General features: G+C 40.5%; 1 protein-coding gene across 1 annotated transcript in view; it reads right to left on the reverse strand.

Annotated features, from left to right (window-relative positions):
- Window positions 1–390: 390 nt before the first annotated feature.
- Window positions 391–19,281, reverse strand: part of HPRT1 (hypoxanthine phosphoribosyltransferase 1) — a 30,143-nt gene continuing 11,252 nt past the window's right edge. The window contains exons 4-9 of the mRNA XM_074962735.1: window positions 14,861–14,926; window positions 11,731–11,748; window positions 8,184–8,266; window positions 5,428–5,474; window positions 2,510–2,586; window positions 391–1,898 (exon numbers count right to left, since the gene is read on the reverse strand). Of these exons, the coding sequence (XP_074818836.1) occupies window positions 1,851–1,898; window positions 2,510–2,586; window positions 5,428–5,474; window positions 8,184–8,266; window positions 11,731–11,748; window positions 14,861–14,926 (339 nt within the window). The 3' untranslated portion in view covers window positions 391–1,850. The remainder of the gene's footprint in view (window positions 1,899–2,509; window positions 2,587–5,427; window positions 5,475–8,183; window positions 8,267–11,730; window positions 11,749–14,860; window positions 14,927–19,281) is intronic.

Here is a 19,281-nt window from a genome sequence, read left to right on the forward strand (position 1 = left end):
GCTGTACCAGAGCACACTAGGCATGGACAATATATCTCAGAGAATGTGCACTACTAGGAAAAATTATGGAAACAAGTTAAACTTCAAAAAGAAAAACAGAATGATCCAACATATGCTCATACAGTTAGAGTAGCTTGCCTGGCAAGAAAACAATATGTATTACGCCCTGAATTATGTGAAGTCCTGAAAAACAAGGCAGGAATCTAAGTATGTTGTACAGGAACTGTGAAAGTCAAGAGACTAAAAAATGTGACCAAGATGGACTCTGTGTGAGGCACCATGTCCAGAATAATACCAGCATTCTTCAAGGTATCTCCAGAGCAGAGACAAGTCAACAAGACAAAACATAAGGATCACTCACAAAATATTTGTATATTTCCATATGTATGTGTTTAATAAGCAATTATCTTCACTATTTACCTTGTCAAAGCAGATCAAACCACCAATATATAAACACTATATTCTGTGAATCTAGTTTGGTATAGTGCATGGAAGCATTTCTATATTTTTCCCCCCAGTGCAATATTTTTTCTACATATGGTATACTAGAATTTACTGAAGTCTTTGAGAAACTTGCAAAGGCAGAGAGTCTGCCTTCACTGTTAGAAAGACTTAGGACCAAATATCATTAGCAAAAAGCACATTTCAAGAGCATTTTAATGTATACCATGAGGGTGCAGGTGTATAGGTTTTATTTTAAAGAAACAGTCTTTAAAGTACTTTGCTTTGTGGCTCTTATAAACATTACCATATTTTTCCACAAATGTAAAATATATTATAACTGTTTAGATTTAAAAGGCAATTCCCAGTGGGTGATAAATATTTTGAAGAAAATATTAACCTACAAGAAAGGGGCAGCTCCGTGAGAACTAGTTTTTAAACATTCAGTTTTGTCAGTCCTTCTCCTTTCGGCCCAAACTGACATTTTTCACTCAGACTTCCTTTAATGGCAATAAGGCTACTCCACGAGCCCCGTGGTTAACACCTTGATTATCATGCGCATTATAAAGAGAGGTTTCAAAGAGGGATGGGCTATTACCAGCAGGAGAGTGAGTTTGTATGTGTGTCTGTGTGTGGGGGCGGGGGGGAGGAAGGGTGAGAAAACCTGGATTTGTGCTGGAAATGGCCTTCCTTGATGATCACTTTAGATAAGCTGTTAGCAGCAGGACAGTGGGGTGGGAGGAAGTTTTGTTTCATGGTCTCTGTGTGTATATAATGTCTTCTGCAGTTTCCACGATATGCTATGCATCCGATGAAGTGAGCTGTAGCTCACGAAAGCTCATGCTCAAATAAACTGGTTAGTCTCTAAGGTGCCACAAGTACTCCTTTTCTTTTTTCTTTTTACGGTTAACACCTTGGCGATTACAGGTACTATAACTGGCTGCTCCTCATGCTTTCTAACACCCCAAGAGTGCAAGTATCAATAATCACAATTGTGCATTAAAATATAATTTACACATTTCAAAATATTGTTAATAGACTTCCCTATCTTAAAATGGCTTACATTAACAGTACTTTGAATTATTTCAGGGTTGATTAGGTTTAAGCAATTCACCACTTCAAGAGTGCAGCTCACAAACAACACAACCCACTGAGGGGTAGCGATAGCTGATAGATTCATTGTGCAGATAAAAATCAGAACTGCACTAATTATTTGACATTTCAAAACTATAAATGAACAAGACAAGTTTCTTATACTGTACATGCAATAAGCTATAGTGAGCATATGACAATGAGGCTGGGACATTCTACACAGTTAGCTGGTGTTTCAGACTTGAATCTGTTAAAACATAGAACTCAGAAAATAAAATGTTGCAAAGCTCTGTTGTCACAGCACTTGAACTATGCTCTCACGCTTTGTATTTCTGTTTCCCAGTCTCACTAATCACACAAATATGCTGAAACGAAACAGAAAGCTCATGTTAGAAAACTAACATCTATGAAGTTTTAGACATTTATTCAATAATGCAATTCTACTGAGAAAAAAAAAAGAAAGGGTATCACACATTTCCATGTTATTTATCGCTAATTTCATTAGTTGATTTATACAGAATAATTTTAAAGTCTGTTTTTTGTATCAAAATGTTAATTCCCCCATATCCCACCTTATCCCTGCTAAGAGACTTGTTGCCACCCAGAGAACAAGACTCAGGAATGGGTGGGAACTCAAGGGCAATTCATTCTTTATTCCAAATTGTCCTTCTGTCGTTAATTGTGAAAAAACCTGGTGAGACAAAACCACTACAGCTGTTCCATTCTTTCCCATCTAGTCAATAAGGAGCATGTAAGCCTCCTTTCTCCAGAGCTAAGCAGAAGATCCATGTTGGCCTGCCTAATGAGAGTTGAAAGGTTGCTCTGCTGCTAAAGTTTTTCCCTGGTCACTACATCACTAACAAAATGATCAGGCTTGTATATGAAAGTACAGTTTAAGTAGAAAAAAAATGAATTATCCTATTTCCTCCTCCCTAGTTTTGAACGAGTAAAAAGTATTAAGGAAAACATTACTTACATTCAAATCTCGGAAGTATTCATTATAATCAAGGGCATAACCCACAACAAACTTGTCCGGCACTTCAAATCCAACAACTGAAAAGGACCATAATTCATTGTCTTGTTAGACTTCATGTACCAGTGGTTTTTTTGTTTTTTTAAAAATCACTGTCATATTAGCATATTTTTTTTAAAAACCCAAATGTCCTTATTTGTTCTCCTCAAGCATCCTCAGTTTCTAAACTATTTTACAAATCTAATTTACTTTTCACTATCTAGTCCGTTAACTTCATTCATTTCACTTATCTTAGAAATGAAAACAGACTCGTTAATTTCATTTTCTGGTTTTCATGCAGTAGCACAATGCTGCAATGTATAGCTTACAAATGTTTGCGCCAAATAAAATCTATTTGTATTGAAATTTTTGAAATTCATGAATGCATTTCTACTAATTTAGGTTTCATTTTAAAAGTTTCACATGCAAAAGTTCCTTACGCTATCGTAACCATGGTTCTTCAAGATGTATTGGCCACATGGATTCTACTTCTGGTGCATATGCCCCCGGTGCAGACAAGATCAGATTTTTTTGAATAGCAGAGTCTGCTGTGGCCAGGCCTGTACCCCCGCACTCAAGGGCATAAAGGGCAGAGTGGGTCAAACCGTCCCTCAGTTCCTTCGCCCATACAGAATGCACGTAATTACAGGATTCCACTGTAGTGGGGAAGAAGGGTGGGTCATGGAATACATGAGGTCAACACATCTCAAAGAACCACAGTTACTGTACGGTAAGTAACCGTTTTTTCCTCCTCAAGCAACAGTCCATGTGCAGTCCACTTCTGGTGACACTCAAGCAGTGCCATGGTAGATAGGAAGTGGGTGCTTGAATTGCATCTGAATAAAGACGACTGGGCAACGTTGCCGAAGTGGGCATCGGATCTTGATGCCTCCATGCGGGAACAGTGCTTTGTAAAACCATAGACTTTTCCTGCACTACTTCTACAAGGATCTCAAGAGTGTCTGCCATTCAGCACAGAAATTCCTGGAACATCTTTTGGCTGTCAGGCTGTGAAGAAGGAATGTGCCTTGTCTGGTAAGGACAAGGAAACAGCTGCTGTTCTTCATTTTCACGTTCCTGCTGCTGACAGTATGAGCCACCTGTGCCTTTTTACAACCCTAGGGGATCTCATAGAGGAGGGAGACCTAGCCTTAAAAGCAGCAGTAGAAGTTGGCTTTCTTGTTAGCTGTGCCCCAAGGGGCCCAAGCAGAGCCAGGTATGACCCTGGTAAGAGTAAGGGGCTACAGGGGTGGGCACCATGGAGAATGCGCTTCCCTAGATCCCCGAGGTTTGTGTGTGTAATAATAGGTCCTAGATGCCCTGTCTGACAAATAGGGGTCATACGAACGGGACCAGGGTTGGTGGGCAGAGGATGCCTCCCTGCTGTGCTCAGAAGCTGAGGAAGCGAGTACTCCTCTTCTAGATGTGGGGCTGCTTTAACAAGATTCCCAGGGTGAGCTATGGGCTCCGCTCTTGCCAGGATCGAGAAAGTGCTCTGTACTGTAATGGCACTAGCGGTCAGCACTGCAGAAGGCACTCTCGCACCACTGAAGACAGTAGTGGTGATTCAGGCTGAGCAGTCAGTTAGATCACTCGCTACCAAAACTGGCTTCCGTGCTCAGGTCAGTACCAAGAAGAGCTGTACTGTGGTCATCAGCACGGGAGTCGTAGATGCTGACACTGTCAGCACCAGGTGGACCGAGATCAGTGCTGGGCGAAGCACAGAGCTCTGCTTGAGATAGTACTCTTGCTTGGTGATTGGTCTCTGTGATGGATGTCAGAGGGATCCCTTCTGGGCCATACCCTACCCTTTGAGGAAGCAGGTTGAGGTGATCTCTGCCTCTTTCTACTCGGTCCCTCTGAAGGTGACCAATATCTGGGCTCTCTAGAGCCTACAGGAGCCATGTTCTTCCCTACCTCTCTCAGATGACTTAGCTACTTTGCTGGTCTTGGCTGACACTTTCTTAGATCAGTGAGCCTGGGAACTAGGAGCTGAGCCGGAGCATACAGAAGTGCTGCAAGATGACGGCTGTTCAGACCTAGCAGGGCCTTTTTCTCCAGATACAAGGAGATCGTTCTAACCCAAGGCAAGCCTCTTGCCTTGTGCGTTCTTTTAGGAAAAAATGGCCGATAATACACAGTACATCAGATTTACCCCTCCCTGAGGCACAAAGACGCCTCGGGTGTCTATCCTGCAGCGGGATAGCTGCATTGCAAAAGGGGCGAGTTTTGAAGCTGGGCTAGATCCTTGTACTTGGTAAATCCCTAACTCTAAGAAGACTTTTTTGTTGCTTTGTTTGTCTTTTAGTCCACAGGTATCAAATACTACTACTAACTCCACTAAACTGTCACTACCCTGTCTATACTAATTATTTATAAAATAAATCAGGTTTTAGGTTGCACAGTATGCAAGAGAAGCAGACCCTATCTAGGGGTCTGGCTTGTGGCTACAGGCACCAAGCAAGAACTGAGGGATGGTTGGACCTACTCTTCCCTTTATGCCCTTGGGCACAGGCGTGATCCCAACAGACACTGCTGGCCAAAAGAATCCAATCTTGTGTGCATCGGGCACGTGTGCATCAGAAGTAGAACCTATATGGACAATCGCTGGAAAAACCACCTGTATTTTGGACATACCTACTAGACAATGTCCCTTTAATATAAAAAGGGTGTCAAAATAAGGTACATTCTGCCCATATGTATTGTAATGCACTAGATAAATCAGAGTACATTGCCCAAGAATCATCAGAAAAAAGTGAACTGGAGACAAACATTCCGAATATTCTTACAGTTTGATTAAAAACATTCTATATACTTTGATAATGTGTTTCTTTGTTAATTTCAAAATATTTATTGATGACTGGCAAAAAGGGGTCACTTACAGTCAGGCCGATATCCCACACTTCGAGGAGTTCTTTTTACCAACAAGCTGTCAATTAGAACCAGTAGAAATTTGAAATATGGAAATCAGCAGCTACAAGATGATCAAAAAAACTAGATAGAGAATTAATTACTAAAAACCAAGCCAGTCTTGGACTTCACTGATATTGAATGGGTGTAACTGAAGGCAGAATTTCATCAATTAAATATATCCTGTATTGCACCTCCCAGCAATCAATCAGATTGATCGGATCAAGACTTCTGGTTGAATCACGAACAGTTGACAGTCTAGCTAAAAGGACAAGAGTCAAACATGCGCCTGACGCAGAGAGTAGAAAAGTCAGCCAGAAGTTATAGTATAATTCAGTTCTGAAAAGTGATTCTGTAAACTGGCATAATGAGACTCCATGTTCATTTTGTCTAAGAAACCTCAGGTACAGTGCTCTGTTCACAAGAAAAGAGACAGCTTTTCTAGTTATCACACCTGCAAATTCAGCCTGTGAGCTGAGAGCCAAACTGGGTTCCTTCCTTCTTATGCACCATCACTAGTAAGTAAAAGTTCTGCAAGCCAAATTGCATCCACCTTTACAACAGTATGTCTTCAACAGGTTTGCACAGGTGCTCCTGATTATCCCTGTAAGTGGAATTTAATAAACATTCCTGTTGATGAGGCACACAGGAACATGGAATCCAGCTCCCCCTTTCTCAGCTGTGTTGATTCTGCAGAGCTAACAGTATTATCACTAAAGTCAGCAGATGTAACAGAATACAAACATGGAGCAGATTTGCCAGGTTAAGACAGTGCCATTTTTACTGTCACTTTTCAGAACAACACTGCACTTTCCAGGAAGTAGAGAGAAAGGAGAACAGAGTGAGTGTTCTCATACTTTTTGTCCATCACCATATATTGAGGTATCATTCCAATGACTCAAGGTAGTCCATGGATGCTCCTACACCCACATAAAGGGCCATTGTGGTGTCTCGTGTTTGGCTGCAATTGTTTGGGGAAGGCTTTGTGTGGAGAAAAGGAGAGAGAAAGTCCCGTGTCTGATGGATGAACACTAGAGACAGCTCAAGCTGATTATGTACTCAAAAGTGTCACCTACTTAAGGGAAGAGGCTCTCTGAGAAGAGAAGAAGAAGAAGCAGCCCTGCTAAGCCCCACTGCCTGGTATCATGATGCCTTTTGTCCTTTCTCTCAGGGATACTTGCCCTCTGGTCAACTTTTCACAACCTCTCTGTATTCCCCCATACGACTTTCCCTACCTGCAAGACAGCCGCATCCCTTAAGGGTGGAAGAGGATCTGCCATTGCCTATCAACATAACACTAAATCCCTTTGTATCTCTGAACCCAGCATTCAGCTGGGTTTCTGGAAACTTGTCAGCTTTCAGACTTCGTTGACATTTGAGGTTTACGGAAGTTTTGGCTGAATGACTTAATTTTGGGGGGCTGCTACCAGTTTGGGATTTGACCAAGGAACCTCAAATCCATACTGGGATCTGTTGGAACCTCTGCACAACAGCTGCAACACAAAGCAATGGAAAACACACAAACAGGCAAGTGTTTACAGGTATAAAAATGTACAGCATCTTCACCTTTATGCATATTTATGGCTTCGATCTTTTGACAAATTTTCAGTATTACAAAAAGCTTTTTTCAGAGTTACATAATGTGACCAGAATGTCACTTACTATTACGCTATATGTATATGATGTAAAATGTAATGGCAGGGCCCACAAGCCCTTTAAAAAAGGCCCCTATCAGGGACATACAGCCCTTTGACACACTCTTCAAACTCCCCAATGTGTTGTCGTGACCTCAGAGATAACAAACCAATAAGAAGTCTGTAACCGTCTCACCCTCGACATGTCACTCCAAGATTACCAGCAAAAGGAGCTACCTGAGACACGTCTAACAACTGTTTTAGTATTGGTATGGTAACGCTGCCTGACTAGACGCCACCTCCACCCCCTACTTATCTATAATTCCTATAAGTCAATATATCTTTATTGTAAAATGCAAATAAGATTCAGTTTCATAATGAAAGAGAACAAGCGATATGAAGTGTAAAAACCATTAGGCTTGACAGCTACTTTGTTAGTAACATTAAATCGTCATCAGTTTTGGTTGTTTAGTCATAAGTTTTTTAAACAAAATAAGTGTTTTAAAAATATTTTGACTAAAAATGTTAAAATCCTAAAAAGTAAAAACCCAGCAGATGATATGGCCAGATTATTCTTGGACATTTGATTGTTATAGCCGAGTTGCACACAGTTACTGCAGGCTAATGGCAATTTTAAAAATTGCTAACCAGGGTTCCAATTTTGCAATCAGGCTTGCATCCAATAATATTAAAAAATACCTCTTAAGATTATTGAGAAAGCTCAGAGCAGAAATATTAGGAGGCTTTTTAAAAAAATCCTAGGGTAATCAAGACAAAATGCATGCCCAACACACTCATACACACAGAGGCAGCCCCCACATCGTTCTTCACTACAAAATCCCTTAAGCAGTCGGAACACAAATGATAGAAAAGTGCTCCTGTCAGTCTAAATAAATGCACCTTTTCACAATGAACAGACCTTATACTAGAGAAAGTGTGACCACGTACAATACTATGAAGGGTGTTTTCACCTTTGAGTCAAGGGGAAAAAAAAATTCCTTTCAAATATAAAAGTATTCTATAATCCTATTTCACTATTTTTATAGTTCTTAAAAAAGTAATATACAACACAAGCAGCCGTAATAAAAACTCACCTGACTACTTTTACCATCTTTGGATTGTACTGCTTCAGCAGAGACAGCAGTGTTTTCATTGTTTTACCAGTATCAATTATATCCTGATGATAAAAAAGCCACGTCAGAAAACTATATAAAAGCTGTTAAAGTAGCACTTCCAGATTCTAATCAAAGAGCCCATGTCATACTGAGTTCAATAATATGAAAATAACTCGTTAAGTGGAAATCAGGCTTTTCCTGCACATAAACAAATATAGGTGTTATTCCCTATTGCACTGTTGTGGCCATCCTTTATGTGTAAGAGATAATTTCTATCAGCAATAGTCATATTAATAACCACTGCAATGAAAGCGTTAGCACTGAAGCATCAGAATCACTCTTAATTTCCTAATTTGGGTTGGATTAACACAAAGCCTTCAGCGGAACATTCTTCTATCTGGTCTGAAGTCTGGTGTACATGAAATAAAGAAGTGGGTGTCACTGAAAGGCAAAATTGATTGCTGCATCTTATCTTTATACAGCTTCCCCCTAAAACACCCCAAACCACCTAAGGATTATGCCAGGTTGTATTTAACCGTTCAGCGCTTCAAATCATGGATATTAACACAAGTATGAACAAGGGCTGTGGGTATGCACACTAAATAGATCGATGCATGGACAAAGGCAACCAGGCCTAACTGCCATGTCAGTAGCTTTTAAAGTCAAGGCAGAAATCAGCTACATCACTGACCTATCAGTGTTTGACCCTGTGGTTACAGGTGACAGATCTGAGTTTTCTAGAGTCTTTTTTGCCAGTCACAGGAGGCATCATATGAAAAATGATGGTACTATCATACATAAGGAGATAAGTTATAGTAAAGTTATTTTTATTGTTTGATTGACAAGCAGAATGGTGATTTGTAATGGGGCTCATGTTTGACAAGAACCTGCCATGTAGATGATATAGGCCATTGAACAGATGAGAAACTAATTTATTTAGCTGCCTGGTACTCAAAAGACATAAATTAATTTCAAATGGGACCCATATAAAATTCAGTATAGTTGCCCTTCAGAAGTAAAATCCACTTCAAAGGAGACAATGATCACATAGGTGACTGAAATATTTGTGTGGAAAAAAAAGCAGGGAAGTAAAAATTGGTGCACACACACTTTGACGATGGGTGCACTAAAATAGAATATATAAATCACAGACTAGACTAGCTTTCTTGGATCAAAGCAGGATCCTGTGTAAAAACCCAGGATTTCCAAGGTAGGAACTTTGGGATGACAAAAGGAAGTTGTCACTCCCTTGTGCCATAATAGGACCAATTTCAGGAAATGGCTCTTCCTGACATAATCATCATAGTTTATTTAAGTGAAAAGAAGTTAATATGATTTTAGGTTTCAAAATACTGTTTGTGTAAATAGGAAGTTGTTTAATTGTTTATTGCCACTACTTCTCTATCCTAGGGTTAAAAAATAAGGCCCTACTTAATTTGCGATACTGCGGAAATTACGGATATTGGGCTTCCACCACAATTTTGACATCTGACTGGGGCTGACAGTGGGAGCCCTGGTTGTCAGCCCTGGGTGGCTGGCAGTCCGGCTGTTAGTCTCGTGCATTAATGACTGTAATACAGTTGCAACAAAATATCTGGTTATCAAAAAAATTAGCAGGCATAACATAATACTTGAATGCTTATATTGTTCCAGCAAATTTTTCTTAAACAAATAGGTCTTCTCTGGCTTTTCCAAATTACTGCAATTAATAAAAGACCTTTATTACTTTTCCAAGATTTTGCATGTCTTGTCCGCAACTCAGCTGCAATTATTTTACAATCATCCCACGCTGTAAGTAGGGCCTTAGTTATAAACCTTGTTCAAGAACATTATCTGCAAATGAATCAATGTTTACTCCTGGGGGACACTCTGCAGAATTCTCCAAATTTTATTTGCCAAACAACGCTAAATAATCACACCAGTTTCAATTATTTTGGTAATTTATTTCAAAATACCTGTCAGCAAGTATGTCTGTAACAATACAGAAACATACAAAAATTCCCCCAGGAGGAGAGAGTTTAAAAAAAAAACCCCTACAACAACCCAGTTCCTGTTTCTCTGCCCTCCCCCCAAGCCCAGCTCAGCAGGCCAGACACCCAGAACCCATTCCCCCCAGAACCCAGCTGAAGGGACGCCCATCAGCCAATACACCTAAATCTCCCCCAACTCCTCCCCTCCCCCGAGCCCAGCTGTGGGTTCCCCCAGCCCAGATACTCGCACCCCCTCCTCCCCAGAGTCCAGCTGCGGGGCTTTCCCTGGCCCAGATACCCACCCCCTTCCATCCCAGAGTCCAGCCGAGACATCCGCCCCCTTCGCCCCCAGAGCCCAGGGATCCAGAGGGAGAAACAGTCTGATGTTCAGTCCCAGGCTTGCATGGAGTTTCCTGCGTGCTGCCCAGTCCTTCCCTCAGGGCATGCTGGGAACTGTAGCTGCCAGGAGCCCTTTAGCTCCCTCCCCCTCCCCCTGGCAGTGTCTTCTATGTGTGAGCTGGGATCTATTGGGTCCAGCAGCACCTAGAGGCAGCCAGCAGCACTGCAACCTATTTCTGTGGGGAAAAGGAAATTCTGCATGTATAACATTAATTTCTGAAAAATTCTGCATTGCGCAGTGGCGCAGAATTCCCCCAGGAGTTAATATTGACTGGCTAGAACAAGCCTCCGTCCATCAATAAAAGGAGGTATCAATGTAAGAACTAATTTATCTTAACAGCTAGGAAGTCAGATTAAATTGTATTCTGCATATTAATATCCAGAGGTGCATGATGAGCCACAGTGGTAAGTGAAAAGAAAAGGAGTACTTGTGGCACCTTAGAGACGAACAAATTTATTTGAGCATAAGCTTTTGTGAGCTACAGCTCATCCGATGAAGTGAGCTGTAGGCTCACGAAAGCTTATGCTCAAATAAATTTGTTCGTCTCTAATGTGCCACAAGTACTCCTTTTCTTTTTGCGGATACAGACTAACACGGCTGCTACTCTGAAATCAGTGGTAAGTGAGACTCTTTATGCAACACAAATGTATTTATTGTTTATTTTTAGTATATAAATGATACGTGCAAACATCAGACACTGTTGAGTGTTTTATATATTTTAAGATATTCCCAATAAGAATCTTTTTCTATAACTATTGCAGTTTAAATTCTTGTCTGTGCATTAATAAAGTGACAGAGATCCTTAATTTCACTTAGTTCAAGTTCCTTTAGTATATAAACCAGTATGATTAAATAGGATCCCAGCAAATTGAAAGTAACAATTGCAAAACTTTGACATGGACATTCTCTCCCTGCAGCTAAGAAAGATGAGATGGGGCCAACCTGAGAATTCAGATCCGGACTTCACACATTCCTAACTTTGAGGGTATGTGGGTCAGCTCATTATGAAAATTAGGGGCCATTTGCAAAATTCAGGCCTAGATTCAGGTTTCACAGCTCGCTGAAATATAGAGGTGTTCAGATTCAGGACCATCTCCTGTTAAAATGTTATCACAAATCACACATTACAGAACCCAAAGCGAAACATAATACTTACTTCTACAATCAAGACGTTCTTGTGGGGGAAAAAAAAGAAAAAAAAATCCATGAATATTTAGTTGGCGATTATGTTGATTCCATTAGCAGTTTTCTGTTAAATTACTTATATTATCAATGCAGTGACATATGCTAATGTCACCATTTACAGAATTTCACATTCTCAAAAGCTGAAAACTGTAGAAAAAGAATTTGTAATATTATTACATCCAATTCAAAGACATTATGCAACAATGCCAATTCTATTTAATTAACATTTCTGAAGTGTTGGCAAGAAGATTCTCATTGATAACAGTCTATTGGCACATGCAGAATACTAACTGGTCTGTAGAATTCTTACAACTTTGAAAAACAGCATTATAAGTATGCAACAATAGATCAAAATATAAGAGCCTACACATTTTTGCGTGCTTTTAATGAAATATTCATCATTAAAATGATGACCTGCTACTCATAAACGGGGAAGAATTAGTAGGGGAAGCAAAAGTGGATGGGAACCTGGGAGGCAGTGACCATGAGATGGTCGAGTTCAGGATTCTGACACAGGGAAGAAAGGAGAGCAGCAGAATATGGACCCTGGACTTCAGAAAAGCAGACTTCGACAACCTCAGGGAACTGATGGGCAGGATCCCCTGGGAGAATAACATGAGGGGGAAAGGAGTCCAGGAGAGCTGGCTGTATTTTAAAGAATCCTTATTGAGGTTACAGGGACAAACCATCCCGATGTGTAGAAAGAATAGTAAATATGGCAGGCGACCAGCTTGGCTTCACAGTGAAATCCTTGCTGATCTTAAACACAAAAAAGAAGCTTACAAGAAGTGGAAGATTGGACAAATGACCAGGGAAGAGTATAAAAATATGGCTCGGGCATGCAGGAGTGAAATCAGGAAGGCGAAATCATACCCGGAGGTGCAGCTAGCAAGAGACGTTAAGGGTAACAAGAAGGGTTTCTTCAGGTATGTTAGCAACAAGAAGAAAGTCAAGGAAAGTGTGGGCCCCTTACTGAATGAGGGAGGCAACCTAGTGACAAGAGGATGTGGAAAAAGCTAATGTACTCAATGCTTTTTTTGCCTCTGTCTTCACAAACAAGGTCAGCTCCCAGACTGCTGCATTGGGCAGCACAGCCTGGGGAGGAGGTGACCAGCCCTCTGTGGAGAAAGAAGTGGTTGGGGACTATTTCGAAAAGCTGGAGGAGCACAAGTCCATGGGGCTGGATGCGCTGCATCCGAGAGTGCTAAAGGAGTTGGCGGATGTGATTGCAGAGCCATTGGCCATTATCTTTGAAAACTCATGGCAATCAGGGGACGTCCCGGACGACTGGAAAAAGGCTAATGTAGTGCCCATCTTTAAGCTGGCTAGATTGTTGGACTCAACGGGTAGTGATCAATGGCTCCATGTCTAGTTGGCAGCCGGTATCAAGTGGAGTGCCCCAAGGGTTGGTCCTCGGGCCGGTTTTGTTCAGTATCTTCATTAATGATCTGGAGGATGGTGTGGACTGCACCCTCAGCAAGTTTGCAGATGACACTAAACTGGGAGGAGAGGTAGATACGCTGGAGGGTAGGGATAGGATACAGACAGACCTGGACAAATTAGAGGATTGGGCCAAAAGAAATCTGATGAGGTTCAACAAGGACAAGTGCAGAGTCCTGCACTTAGGACGGAAGAACCCCATGCACCGCTACACACTAGGGACCGAATCACTAGGCAGCAGTTCTGCAGAAAAGGACCAAGAAGGCCAATGGCACTTTGGGATGTATAAGTAGGGGCATTGCCAGCAGATAGAGGGATGTGATCGTTCCCCTCTATTCGACACTGGTGAGGCCTCATCTGGAGTACTGTGTCCAGTTTTGGGCCCCACACTACAAGAAGGATGTGGAAAAATTGGAAAATGTCCAGCGGAGGGCAACAAAAATGATTAGGGGACTGGAACACATGACTTATGAGGAGAGGCTGAAGGAACTGGGATTGTTTAGTCTGCAGAAGAGAAGAATGAGGGGGGATTTGATAGCTGCTTTCAACTACCTGAAAGGGGGTTCCAAAGAGGATGGATCTAGACTGTTCTCAGTGGTAGCAGATGACAGAACGAGGACTAATGGTCTCAAGTTGCAGTGTGGGAGGTTTAGGTTGGATATTAGGAAAAACTTTTTCACTAGGAGGGTGGTGAAACACTGGAATGCATTACCTAGGGAGGTGGTGGAATCTCCTTCCTTAGAAGTTTTTAAGGTCAGGCTTGACAAAGCCCTGGCTGGGATGATTTAATTGGGAATTGGTCCTGCTTTGAGCAAGGGGTTGGACTAGATGACCTCCTGAGGTCCCTTCCAACCCTGATATTCTCTGATTCTATGGAAATGGCATCACACTTTTCAAGGGCTTATGATTCTGGCATTAATATCTCCTCTATTTTGAATCTTTGCATGCATTTTCATTTAAAACACACACATGCCTTGACGACTGATTTGGTTATATGTCTAGCTGTATGGGAATAAATGTGTTTTGACACTCAGAATATTTTAACCTTTTTGGCATTCCACTAATTTGCCAGTTCATTTTTAAATATGAAATTTTGTAGATGATTAATCCATACACCTTTTGGGTATTAAAAAACACTTTAAAAGACCACTATTGCAAACATGGAATACCTGCATTATAAATGCAAAATTATGGAACTGTTGTGACAACAATAATGCTAATGCCTCATGATTTCACAACTAAATATTGCATATTGTCATGGTACCAGCTTCACAATAGGTAATGCACAGTATCCTGATTACTGACCACATACTGTAGCTGCTATGGGGTATACATGAAGAGGATACTAGTTTTAATCCAGCTACAGTATCAGATAGAGTCTGTGCTGATGTAAAATTGAGTACTGGAAAGCTGCTGGGCAATAATCTCTGCCAATGCCAGAAAACACAGAACTGCCCTTGCAACAAGTCATAATACAAAGCAATTATACAGTGGTAGCCTTTGGAACGCCATTACCTTAAGTTAGACCATTAGAATAGTACTATATGAACATAGATAAGTCTTAAAAATAAAGCCATCTTGCAAAATTTAGTTAGAAAAATGATGCAGAGCAGCTTAAAAATGTGTTGTGTACTTCTTTTGTTTCACACTAAAAGACATACCTTTCCAGTCAAGGTTGAGAGGTCATCCCCACCAATTACTTTTATCTCTCCAGTTGACTCATCATTCTAGTTAAAAAGGGGAAAAAACAAAGTATTAGTGTGATTAGAAGTAATTAAAATAGGAACCAGGCTCCAGCAGCCATGGAACATCCCCACCAGACGCCGGTTGGTAGTAGCCCAAGGAAAAGAGATACTGGTCCTACTGTGTTGCTGGGAGGACCTGGGTTGGGATGCGGTGGAGCAGGGTGGGCTTGGGTCACCCTGTCCCCAGCCCTGCACTGGGGGCTGGATAGGGTTACCAACATATTTCAAAAATAAGGGACTGGTTTTTTAGCACACCTGCCCCACTCCTCCTCCCAATATTAATATCATCATCATCATTAATAATAATACTACTAAACAGTACCCACCTATATCTGACAGGGGTATTTCTCACTGCTTTTTGCAGCACTCAGTAACTCCAGATTTTGTTGTACAGAGAGGAAGAAATAAGGGATGTCCCTTCTAATATGGGACTGTTGGCAAGCCTAGGGCGCGATAAGCACTAATGCTTAGACCAGAAGGCCTGAGCAACTGGTGGTTTATTTTCTCAGCCATCAGTCAGGGGGCCAGAGCTACAAACTGTGGATTTGCGCATCCCTCAACCAGGGAGCTGGAGCTACAGAGTATGGATTTGCTCAACGCTTACCCAGAAGAACTGAGCCACTGACTGTTCACTTGCTCAGCTGTAAGCCGGGATGCCCAACAGACTAGCCAGCCATGAGCACTGATTCCCTGAGGCTGTCAAAGGGGGGCACCCCGGCCCTGAGATGCAGCAATGTTACACTTTCATTGCAACAGTTATTCATATATTGTTGATAGTGATTTAACTGTAACACTGGGTATTACCATACTAATTAATTACGGAAACAACTGAACCTCAAACTACAAAAAGAACGTACAACCTAACATGAAAACTGGCAGGTGCTCAAGAATGACCTTTGAATTTAATTTTGGGCATCCAACTGACTTTGATCACCTTCAGTTTTCCAGCAGCCAACATTAAATATGTGTTACTCCCATTATTGTGCAGACTACAAAACAGACTTGCCATCATAACCCATCACTGGGGGGAGGAGGGAGAGGATGGAGAACGGAACTGAAATTGTAAACATGGACTTCCCTTTTTACTTTAGCTTTTCTGTTTTTCACTAGCCTCAAAAGTTCTTACTTACAATTCATCCATCAAAAGAGTATTTGAAAGGTGTAAACCCAAAGGAGGAAAAGTAATTATTTAGGGACACACAATGGGTTATAAATTAGAAGTATTGGGATGAAGTTAAGAATTAAGATTATTTGAAAAACTCTCTGACACTAAGATCTGTTAGGCTCTGGAATATTCTCCACAAAGAAATGTTGAAAGTTCAATAGCTGGGGATGTGTAAAATGTGATGGGATGATCTAATAGAATCATCCATCTCTAATTTTTAGGATACAGTCTCAAGCCAAGAAAGAACAGAAATAGTCTCACTTTTCAAATATTTTGATAGATTTACTTCATATATTTTAAGGGAAAACAGTAGTTATGCTACCTTGAAAAGCTACATATTTACTGAATAAGAAATCTAGAAATACCAGTCACTGTCTCAGAAACTCCATAACTGACCAGAGACAGAGTTGCCCGACGAGAACAGCCATTTTACTGAAACGGTCCAAAAACGATGCCCAAGATGATGTGGCTTAAGACAGAGGATATTCATCTTAGTATCTGAATGTTTGAGAAAGTGGATAAATTAAACCACAAAAACATGTTTAAGTTTGTGAGAACACTTGAAAGACTTCTATATTCAAAATGCTGAGGTACATTTCCTGTGTTCACCCCGCATTAGGCTATTAAGATGATAGCTTCTTCTTGTCAAGTTTTCTTTGACACATTTTTAGTATATTTTATACTTACAATTGTTTATCTTCTATTATAATTATCTTTTCATCTATTCCTATACTAAGGATTTTATACTCCTTCCAAAAAGAAAGATGAAAAATTTTCACTCTTTAGAAAAGGAAGGGCGGGGGGAAGATATTATCAGTATTTGTTCCTTTAAAAAAAATGAAAGCATGTACATGTGTGACAATTATTACAAGATTTTTAAATGTCCAAAAGCAAGCTATCTTGCCCACTCATAAATTACACCAGTGCTCTGGCAACTAACGTAGATTTTGGAGTTCACCTTTAGAAAAGAATCTTAGGTGCACCTACAGAAATTCTTCCATTTCAAGATACAAATAGCTCTATTCTTTGCGGTTTCTCTCTTAGCCCCTCGCTCTTCCCTTTTTAAATATTAGGTCACAAGGAGACTGCTGAGCATCAACCGCTGATTGGAAACTTTCCCTCAGACTGGTATTCTCAGCACATGTACAAGACCAGGGTCTTGATGCAGAAAATACTATGTTGGGGTACACAGCAGCACACAGCCCATCAAACAGGAACATCATTCATCACATATTACGAGGAACTTCTGGCTTACCCCAGCTCAAACATGACAACCAGCAGAGCACACAAGTGTTTTAACAGTTTCTCAAAAGCTTTGTCTTTCAATCCAAATATTCCTACATTTTAGAATGCTAAGTACAAATGTGAACCAGCATGTAAACCAGTATTCTTCACTATGCATGGACTGAATTTCTAAACAACCTAAGGATAAAAAAGCTAAAGCATTTGAAACACTGGCAGTATTGGTACCTAGTTTCAGACTATAAACCAATTTCCAGTCTTCTCCAGTGTTAAGAACTTTGTTGTTTAATAATTAAACAATGAGTTTTCATTTCACATAAGGACACTATTTGTGACATTAGTAGCAGCAAGGGCCCAGTGATGGACAGTGAAATCAGTTTCTACCTTGTTTCAAAATTGATTTAACATTCAGCAGAGATTTACTCTTTAAGACTGTTCCCAGACTCCATTCTGGCCACTGCCAAATGATAGCAGTATTTTATATGATGGAGGCCACTAGCTAATGGCTCAGAAATAACTTTAAATAACTTAATTTTAAACAATTTAAAGTATATGTGCTGTAAAATACTTACCATGAACTGTTTTTCAGAACAATGCACTAAGCAGACTGCATTCAGTTTTAAAGCCATTTTAACCTCCAAGATGAAACCCTGACAGTTTTCCTAAAACACTGATTGGTAGTAACGGTAACACCCCTCCCGCCTTTCCTCCCTCCCGCCAAAACATCTAGTGTTTTTGGCTCTTCTTCGCCCCTATGCAACTTTTTTTTCACAGTCTGTTAGGAAGGAAGAGTTCTTATTTCTTAAATGCTGCCTTTCCATCCCATGATGGCATGCCAGCTCATTCTGGAAGCATTCATTTGTAAAAACTGTGAAAGCAGAAGTTGCAAGTGAAGTTTAATTGCGATCACATTATGTGCTTCCTGTTCCAACATTCAGTAGCTGTATGCTTCTAAACACTGAAACAGTCAATGAGACATATAAGAAAGTGATCTCAGAATTCCAGAATAGTTATACAAGGTTCAGCTGTCTTGCCTAGCTAATCATGGCACTTCTGATTCCTTTTTTCCAGATTGTAAAATCTGTATAATGAGGAAGGCTGTGTGGTCTAATAATTGTATCCAAGAACTCGGTGTCAAGAGACCGGGGTTCAACTAGCAACTCTGCACTAGTTTGTTATGTGACCATGGGCAAGTTACAGAGCTCATAGGCCTCAGTTTCCCCATCATCAAAATATGGATAGTATTTATTCATTTTTGTATTTGAAATCACTGGAAAAAAGCACTCTAAGTCCTGAGTAGTAGCAGTATTAATAACAAAAAGTCTAGTCAGCCAGTTCCATGGATGTCTGTGTTAGGACAATCTTCTCCAGTCCATAGTGTTTTAATCTAAAGACCCTAGCCCTGGATATTAATCACCATCTTACAGTGCTGCAGAAGTAAAATGTTTGTAAATTTTGTATTAGTCCTGTACATCAGTGACCAGACTTCTGCACTTATACAGAGCGGGACATCATTTTTTGTATGGTTGCCTGATAACCCCCACCCCATCCCACAAAGAGCCAACACCCCATGAAAGCATTCTGTTTAGAAAGCTTCCCATCCAGGATATTCTCTGTACTTTTCTTTTCTTATTATTTATTACTAAGAAAATCTGCATAAAAATAGGATCTTCATTTATTTAAAATTCCTCTTGATGCTTTTCCCCTCTTAATGTCAAAGGACTGATATAGCAGAATTCCCTAAAATTCTGGAGCGGAATAAGCAGAAGGAACAGATGTAAATATGCCCAATAAACTAGGAAAGCGAAATAAAGAAAACACACTATGTAAAACCAACCATATTTCAACAGATTGTTTTTGCAGAAGCTTTCCAAGTGGTGTTACTGACTCTCGCTTTTTCAACTGCAATCTTGTTTTTTAAACAAACCAC

Source organism: Natator depressus, chromosome 9, assembly GCF_965152275.1.
Source record: "Natator depressus isolate rNatDep1 chromosome 9, rNatDep2.hap1, whole genome shotgun sequence".
Classification (NCBI taxonomy): Eukaryota; Metazoa; Chordata; order Testudines; family Cheloniidae; genus Natator; species Natator depressus.